Source organism: Ursus maritimus, unplaced genomic scaffold (assembly GCF_017311325.1).
Source record: "Ursus maritimus isolate PB19 unplaced genomic scaffold, ASM1731132v1 scaffold_27, whole genome shotgun sequence".
NCBI lineage: Eukaryota > Metazoa > Chordata > Mammalia > Carnivora > Ursidae > Ursus > Ursus maritimus.
Window position 1 is genome coordinate 1,034,300 of NW_024425230.1, and position 9,646 is coordinate 1,043,945.

Here is a 9,646-nt window from a genome sequence, read left to right on the forward strand (position 1 = left end):
TTATAAAGTACTAGACCTTAATCATGGCTTTATACATTGTATTTTAAGTTTCTTTGCACAAAATACTATTTTATAGGAATATTAGCCTCAGGGAGGTTGGCTACTTGTTGAAGGTATGCAGCAAATTCAATTCACACCACCAGGCTTTAAGTGGCCTCCACCCCTATGATTTACTGGCAGCTGATTGATTGTTTAAGAAACAGAACAAATGATCATGGGAGAATAAAAGAGAGGCAAATCAAGAAACAGACTCTTAACTATAGAGAACAAATTGATAGTTACTGGAGGGAAGGTGGGGAGGGGATGGGTGAAATAGGTGGTGGGGATTAGGAGTGCACTTGTTGTGAGAGCACCAGGTGTTATATGTAAGTGTTGAATCACTAAATTCTACACTTGAAACTAATATTACACTATATATTAACTAACTGAAGTTTAAATAAAAACAAACAAAAAACCCACAAAATACATATACAAACAAGAAGACTATAAACAGTAGAACTGATAAGCCAAGAGGTGATTTTTTTTGTTTTTTTTTTTTTTGGTAAATGTTTTTGATGTTATAGATAAAGCTTTGGTATCAATCAAGAAAAAGAGTGAAAGCAGAAACGATGTATTAAAAAAAGGGAATAAAGCTATAGAGATAAAGATTAAAATTATATTAGGACATTATATAAGTGTGATAATAAAAAAGTTTTATAAAATTAATGTTTTTCTGGGAAAATATAAATCATCAACGTTATTTTAAGTAGTGGATTCATATGGATTTCTCTTCGAAATTTCTCACATCCATTCTCCTCTTCTTTGCCTGCTAAATTCTCATTTTCTGTTGAACAGCAAACGCAAAAGTCATTTTTCTTACACACTACCTCTGTTCTGTTCAGTCCCTCAGATCCACCAGTTGGGCACCACCCAATGAAGGAGTTGCTTGCTTTTGGTGCTTTCCTTCAGAACCCTGAGTATGGGCCTTTGTATAGTACTCACCATATTGTATTGCAAATTTGATCTTCTAGTTGCCCTTTTCACTGTGGGCTACTTATAGGCAGGGAGTGACTGTTATTTCTCTTTATATCATCCAGGTATTATCCAACAAAGAGTGCAATGTAAATAGCAAAGTCATTAAGTAATTTAAGAAGGGTTGGAGTGAGGAGAGGAACAATTAATTGTAACACAGGAAGATTTCCAGGTGTTTATAGGCCAGAAGAAGATGCCAGTCAAAAAGGAGGTATTAAAGCTATGGGAGAAGAAGGTACTTGGTGAATAAAGTTCTTAGAGGAGGGCCAAAGAGATGCAGTCCAGAGTTTGAGTCCAATACTCAAAAGAGGGGGAAGAAGAAAGGTAAAGATAAAAGCTTGCTGGGTGTAGATGAGGAATGTTGTTGCTGTTTAACCCGGATAAATACGTTGTTCTTTAAAAAGTCAGAAGGGATACATGCACCCCCATGCTTATTGCAGCACCATTTACAATAGCCACATTATGGAAGCAGCCCAAGTGTCCATCCACAGATGAATGGATAAAGAAGATGGGGTATATACGCACAATGGAATATCATTCAGCCATAAAAAGAATGAAATCTTGCCATTTGTAACAACATGGATGGAGCTAGAGAGCTTAATGCTAAGTGAAATATGTCAAGCAGAGGAAGACAAATACCATATGATTTCACTCATGTGGAATTGAGAAACAAAACGAATGAACAAAGGAGAAAAAAAAAGAGACAACCCAAAAAACAGACTCTTAACTATAGAGAACAAACTGATGGTTACCAGAGGGGAGGTGGGTGTGGGGGAATGGGTGAAATAAGTGAAGGGGATTAAGAGTACACTCACCAGGATAAGCTCTGAGTAATGTATAGAATTGATGAATCACAACATTATACACCTCAACTTAATATAACACTGTATGTCAAGTACACTGAAATTAAAATTAAAAAAAAAAAATAGATGTCAGAAGGAAGGTCACATTCCAAATATGGGAATATGGGAGAAGGAGCTAGGAAATTTTAGCAAAGGTATTGGACAGAACATTTATAGGGTGTCTTCACATGATGCCAAGTGCTTACAGGGCTGTCTGACTTCCCATTCATGTTCAGTGGAGACCCTCCGTGGGGGGAGGGGCTTCCCCAACATGGAAGGGAGAGGCTGGCTGGCTGCAGATATTGTGGAGGGAGAGATGAGTCCCAGCTCTACAGATGGCCCAAGAGCACTGGTGCTGGTCAAGAGACAGAGGGAGCTGGCAGAGGTGGGCACAAAGTATGCAATGAAAATGCCTTTCTCAGAAGGAGAAAAACAAGACATAGTTTTCTCGAATTCTTTCTCTTTGCTTGCTAGAAAGATGGTACATAAATGTCATAAGGTTGAACATATGAAAAAGAAACCACCCAAACTTTAGTCTATTCTGGTGGGGGCAAAAGCAAATTATTACAATTTCAACAATTTCATCATCACATGCCTTTCCCCCGCCAAGCTTTGCCTCTTCCCTTTAATCCTTTCCTCCTTACCATGATTTCTATGCTGTTCCTCTGTCATCCTTTCTAGTCTTTAGCCATGTGAACTCTGCTGCTGGCAGCTGGTCACCAACACAATGTGATAGGGAACACTCTGAAGATACCACGAGAGCCCCTCCTTACTTAGATGTGCCTTCTCTCTTCCGTAGCTCTCCCTCTCGGTCACTACCTTCTACCCCACCAGGAACCCCTCTCTCTGTGGGAAATATAATGATGGGGCTTTATTCCAAGATGTGGAAGTTCATTCAGCCTTTCTTCATGAAGAGGATTAGCTAATTGTCACCTGGAGAGATCCAGGACATGAGGTATGAGGCTGTTCAAATTTCAAATGATGGCCGAGGATGAGAAAGCAATTCCTGTCCTGAGGCCCTGAATGACCTGAGGACAGTTTAAGGAGCTGAAGAGTATGGCTTTCAAGGTATCCATGGTCTCTGGAAAGTGGGTAGCTGTACACTCCTGTAGAAGCAGAAGCTATTCTGCTGAGAAACATGCATTACCTTTGTAGAAAGGCAACAGTGAAATGGCTTTTGATTAAGACCTATAGTCATGATGGTTATAAAGTCTTTTGGAAAGGAAAAATAAATAGGAAGAATGGTTTCAGTCTAAAACTCAAGTAGGAGACTTCATTAGCAAACATTTGCTTTTGAAAACCAGTCTCTCTTCAGTGTGTGGAACTCTGCTCTCAGTGCAATGCCTGACCTCCGTCGGAAGTGGCATGATTCCGGGCAGCTTGTTTCCCAGCAATCTGAAAGCTTCGGTTCCTTGGAGTACTGTGTGTCATCACGGTTACGTTTTTAACCTAAAACTGAATGCAGCATTTGGGCATCCATCTGACATTTTGCATCTTGATTTGTGCTTTGACATTCAAGTGTTTTTGTCTTTTGTAACAGAATGTGATGTTTGGAACCAGAATAGATTGAAAATAATCCCAGAGGGAAATGAAAGCATAATGCAGTGCTGGATTTTGAGCAAATATGCTTTTCCTAAGCCTTTTGGTGAAGGTATTGCTTTTCTGAGAGGCTTGGGGAGCAAGAAAAATGGATCTTCTGGGAAATGGAACTGCTCTTGGTGAATGTGGAGCATAAATGTGTATATTCAGAGAACTGCTGGCAGTGACAGGAAGTCATTACTGCCCTCTCTTCAAATAAATCTCCTTCCAGAGGACCCCTGCCTGGGCAGTGAGTGAAGCATTGAAACACTGATCAAGCTAACCGCACTCCCACAGGAAAAAGCAGCAGGGGCTCACCCCAAGAAGGAACATGCCAGTGTTAGCAGTTTTTATAGAAAGAGCTGCCCCATCCTTGTCTTTTACCCATCAGATACTCGGAGCATAGCCACTGTTGTCAGTGCCTCCATCATATTGCCAATAAACAGTTTTGTCATTTGTCTTGACCCTAACATCAGAGGATTCTTTGTGTGTATGTGTGACTTCGAAAATGTATAAGGAAAAGGACACCCTGATGAGCTTGCTTCCCTAAGGGAGATGTACATGGCGGGTGGCAGAGCCCCTGCCAGCCTGTCTCAACCTGCTTTCTCTGCGAAGGCCTCGCTCCAGCATATCCTCTCTGAAAGCTCCATCCAGAGCCAGCGTCCCCTGCATCAACTCAAGGTCATACACCTGCCTTTTCAAATGTTTTCAGCCAGAAAGAGTGAGCCTCCTAGAGCTGCATTGGACCACACAGTCCCCCAGTTGCTTTGACACAATTGAGCCTTGAAATGTGGCAAGTCAAAGTAAGGTGTTCTGTGAATAGAAAACCTACACTGGATTTTGAAGATTAAGTATAAAAAATGAATGTAAAATGTTCCATTAGAAATTTTATGTTGATCATATGTTAAAATAATAATTTGGATATGTTGGAATAAATAAATAAAATAAATAAAATATAAAATTTACTTCTTTTGTTTCCCTTTACTTCTTTTGAATACATGGTACTAGAAATTTGAAATTACGTAGTGGCTCATGGTACTTTTCTATCGGTTGGTGATCTGGGACTACTTTGTATTTTGAGTAGGAGCTAACAAGGAGATGACAAGTTTCTTCACCTTCCCAAGACTGAGTGTCTTTTTCTACAATAGGGGGTGGCAAACATTTTTTGTAAAGGGTCAGATAGTAAATCTTTCAGGCTTTGTGGACCACATGGTCTCTGTTGCAACTACTCAACTATACTGTGCTGTGGCAGACACAGCCACCCTAGATGATAGAGCAGCCCTTGATGATAAGTGAATGAATGGGAGAGAATGTATTCCAATAAAACTTTTTTACGAAAGCAGGCAGTGGGCCAGTAGTAGCCTGGGGGCTGTAGTTTATTGTTCCTTGATCTATAAAACGGGTGATTTACCTAGGTGAATTCTCTTTGGACTGGAAAAGCACATTTTTTTCATTCACAGAATCCTTACTCTACATTTGTTTATGGGTTCAGAGATTTTGTGGTACATGCAAATATCTATGTGAGTATTATTTTTTGTTGGCATGTCATAACCCAACTAACAAATGATGGAGCTGGAATCTAAAATAATAGAGCTGGCATTTGATGTAAATTCCCTTCTCTGTCTCTCCATCCCTCCCTTCCTTCTTGTTTACCTCCCCCCTCCTCCCTTTCCTTTTTTCCCCTTTTCTCTCTTTCTGTCTCTTTCACCTGTCTTTCTCTATCTCTGTCTGTTTCTCTTCGTTTCTGCTTTTGTCTCTATCTCTCTCTTCCCACTGGTTAGGCTGGAGTTTGTACACTGTGGGGTTCCTTAATTAGGGCACTTTAGGTGGTATTAGGATAGGCTTAGGTTCATCCATTCTCCTGAAGCTCAATGAATACTAAAATGTCTCCTTTATAGTCCTGGATACCTTGTCTGAGTCTCACTGTCATGTTAAATGGGCACAAAGGGGTCTCTTGTCAGTCTCCACTCTGGTGGCTCATTATGTGACCAGACACTGGTCTAAGGCATTTATAGGGATGAACTTATATAATCCTCATAATAACCTTAGTAAGTAGGTACTATTATTACCCCCATTTCAAAAAATGAAGAAATTGAGTCATGGAGATGTCCCAAGATCATGCAGCTGGACAAGAGCTGGGCCCTTAACTAATGTGTTGTGGTGGGAATGCATGTAGGTTTTGAAGCCAGAAAAATATGCCAAAATATCATCTGGATCTTAGTGTTGGCATAGTTTGTAAACTTCCTTAATATATTTAAGCTTCAGTTTCTTCTTCTATAAAATAGGGATAATATGTATGACCTACGTTATTGTGTTTCAGAAATGTCAGTGTCTACGTCTATAAGACCCTTAACATATAGCAGATGTTCACTTATTTCTGAGTGGTATGTTGTCATTGTATGGTTTACTTATACCCACAGGGAAGCAGAATATATAGTGATTAAGAGCATGGACTTTAGAGTTAGACTGAAGGGGTTTGAATGTCTGCACCATAGCAGATTACCCAAGTGACCTGGATAAGTCTGCTTCTTTTCTCAAATCCCATCCGTACAGTGGGTGCAATGATACTAATCTTGAAAGGTGATGTGAGCAGTGATGCAGTCATCTGTGTGAGGATATCCATGGTGTCTGGACGCTAAGTGAGCAATCATTCTTCTGATGGTGTCAGGATGCTTGCACCAATCCCCAGATGCTGCTCCTTCTTGGGATTGGTGCCATCTCTGAGACTCTACCAGTAACTCTTAGTTGGAAGTACAGCAGAACCGTCTATGAGGAACTTCTGGGCTTCGACTCCCCAAGTGTAATGTCTTCTTTTTGTGGGATCCATCCCTTGCAAGGCAGATTTGTTTCTGAAACATAGCCAGGTGTCCCAGAACCCAGGTCGAAGTATTCAGCATCTTACTCAACACTGATGCAATTTCACACAATCTGTCACAGTATAAGGAAGGGTTTGCATTCGTGTAAAGCTTGTGATGATATCTGTAATGCCTGGAGTTGACCAGACACTGTTCCTGGGGTGTATTTTTCCAGAATTCAATGATCAGGGTTGACTTATTGCAGACATGTTCAACTATTTTAAAAAACGAAGTTTACTAATCTCAAGAAATTTAGATAGTTTTACGAAATCAGTTGTTTTGGTTTTCTGTCTTGTAAAAGAAATGTTGTCAGAATAGAAGGTACCACCTTCTTGAAATGTCCAATTCTGGTTTAGAATTTAAGGAACTGTTTCACTTATGGATGCAGTTTCTGTGTTTAAATTACAACTTTGTGGAGAGAGCCTTGCTGCGGCTCTTTCTGAGTAGCCATTCCCATGCGCATGGCCAGGGAAAAGAAGAATGTCATAATTCTTATCATTATCACACACTAGGCTCTTGCCAGTGAATTTTTAAGCCTTTTTGGCACAAAAACTTTAATCTTTGCAGTAACTTCCCTCAGTGACAATGCAGCACTAAGCAATGTTTTCAAAGCATGAATTCCAAATGCAAAGTGAGAATCAATTGGGATTTATTAGCCAGGATACGGATTTGTGGAAATACAAGTACATTATGGGAGGCATATGGGGGGGAAACTCATCTTCTCATGACTTCTTTTGTATTTGTGCATACCTACACTCACATCTTGCACCTCACTGAAAACAGAAGAAATTCCTGTTCATTCCTCTTCCCTTCCTAAGACAAGATATTATTTCCCAGTCCTACCTCTGAAGCTCCCTTCAGTTTCAAGTATTAGGAACTTCAGGGGTCTATAGAAATATGACCTCTCTGGGAAACCAGCTTTCTCAGAAGGACAGTTGGAAGATGGTGCAGAGATTTAAATAATAGTCCAGTTGCATGGCATTGGCAGTTGTAAATGTCATTATCAAGACCAACACTTTAATGTTATCGATGAACAAATTGAGGCTATAAAATGTCAATAAAATTTTTTCAAAAATTTTAAACACATCTCAAAATGTCATACATTGGAGGATATCTAATGAAGGTTGGCATCCATATCACCTAGGCTAAAACCCACTTTTCAATTTCTAGAAATAAGAAATGATTGACTTTGCAGATACAGAAAGCGCCTAAGTCATGACAAATATAATGATGCAATGACAAATGTAATAATGAGTCTAGATCTCACAGTACTTTCCAGATACCAGACACCACAATCCACTTTTCTTTGTGTTTCAGGTTGGGCTTCCCAATGATGCTCGTCTCTTGCACAGTTGGGATGTGTTACCTCCTTGTTGCTCATGTCGTGATGGGATGGAATTAATAAATACACAACATTTGAAGACTAAAGGAAACTTGACCCATCACCAACATCAGTAGAACACTGCCCCAAGACCACTCTTGGGAGAAGAAAAGGTGCTTACCATGAGGGTGCTCTGGAGTGGAGAATTCTGGCACCCATACCCATTCAGGTGAATGCTGGAAAATCATGGGAAATACGAAATAACTTACTAAAGATTCCACTACAAGAAAATATGTATATTTCAAAACACATCTTGCTATGTTCTGTAAGAAAAGACACAAATGCAGTATTCTACCCAAATGGCTTGTGCTATTTAACTGTCACTTTCCTGAAGCCTTCTAAAGTTTTTTCATGTAATCACTTTCCATGTTAAAATAATCAGCATTCAAATTGTATACTCTCCAAATTCATATTCTTCCTCGGAAAAGGAAGACAATTTGTAAGGAAACATTTTATGTATTAAGAAAAATAAACTGTATCTTGACAAAAGGTTTAGAATTTGTTAGTCTCCTAAACTTTTGGTAGTTTACATTCTGTAAAATTGCATTTTATCCATTTATGTATTTCTCTGGAGTTTTTAAGTCATCAATTACAAGCGCGGGGGCCACCTGGGTGGCTCAGTCAGTTAAGTGCCTGCCTTTGGCTCAGGTCATGATCTCAGGGTCCTGGAATCGAGCCCTGCATCAGGCTCTCTGCTCAGCAGGGAGTCTGCTTCTCCCTCTCCCTCTGCCCCTCGCTCCACTTGTGCTCTCTCCCTCAAATAAAGAAAACTTTTTAAAAAATTTACAAGGGCAGAAATTTGACTTGTAAGGTCATAACTGCTTTTTAAATAATATTTTACATATTTAACAGCCTAGAATAATAATCTTCAATTTTGAAGGTGGTGCATGCTATTTCCATCAATTGTACAAACGTGTGGCTAATGCTCCCAGCTCTGCACACACACAAGACTCCAGTGGTTCTGTCAATGTTTATTAAATCCTGTTCTCTTGTGGAGTGTTACACGTGAGACCGAGATAGTGAGAGCAAAGAGCAAGAGGGTCTGGGGTCTCTTCTGCTTTGCTTGGTCAGTACCATTGTTATACCCCAGAAAACTCACCTCTTCTTCAGGTTTTGGTCTACTGTGTGTGATTCCTTGAGATGAAAATATTTACTAGGGACTCTGCTCAGAAGTGGTAGTTGTATAAAGTGTCTGATTTCAAAAGTCTTAAGATCTCCAGGGCACTAAATACTGGAAAATAAGAGAGCTTTCTAGCTGCATTTCTGTCCCTGGCACTCTCAGGATGAACGTGCCCTTTCTACAGTTTAGAATCTATATTTGTTAAATGGCAACCTGCATCTTTCCTGAAAGGTAGGGAGAGAATTTATGAGAATATGCGTTTTGGATTCATGAGCCATCTTTGAATTCTTTGACAGCAAAGATGACACAAAGCACCAATTTGTTTTAAAATCTGGTCTTGGTCACAGAAGCTGCTGTGTGCACCTGACTAAGTGCTTCAGAGGTGCCCCCACCCCAGACTTCCCAGGGAAGGAGCCCTGACAGCTGTTCTAGCTCTGCTCCCTTTTCATGTTGCCTTGCTGATGCCTAGATGTCCCCAAAGTCTTTCATTAAAGGCACTGTCTTCTTTTCTCCCACATATTTCCATGCCTGGTGGTGGTGTTGGTGCCTTCCTTGTGCCCACCTGCTGCTTCTAACTCACAGCTTTTCTTTCCTCCTTTACTTCTTCTCCCCCATGATGCTGCAGCCTCCATCTCTCCACCTCCCACCTCTCTTCATTGATGCCACCCTCAGTTCTCAGTCACTTCTTCTCATTCTTAAATACCTTTGGCTCCTGACTCATTTTCCTCCCCCTTACCCCCTCACTTTCTCAGCATTCCCAATTCAACATCCAGGCCTCATTGCATCTGAACTTGGTCCCCGGTAACTACCCCTTGAATTCTTCATCTCACATATCTCTCTCTGACACTTCTGGTCATCT

At 40.4% G+C, this 9,646-nt stretch overlaps 1 protein-coding gene across 1 annotated transcript in view; it reads left to right on the plus strand.

The window, feature by feature from the left end:
* OCA2 (OCA2 melanosomal transmembrane protein) overlaps nucleotides 1-8,150 on the plus strand; it is a 456,357-nt gene extending 448,207 nt beyond the window's left edge. The window contains exon 24 of the mRNA XM_008706322.1: nucleotides 7,604-8,150. Coding sequence (XP_008704544.1) covers nucleotides 7,604-7,688 — 85 coding nt within the window. The 3' untranslated portion in view covers nucleotides 7,689-8,150. The remainder of the gene's footprint in view (nucleotides 1-7,603) is intronic.
* Nucleotides 8,151-9,646: the final 1,496 nt, after the last annotated feature.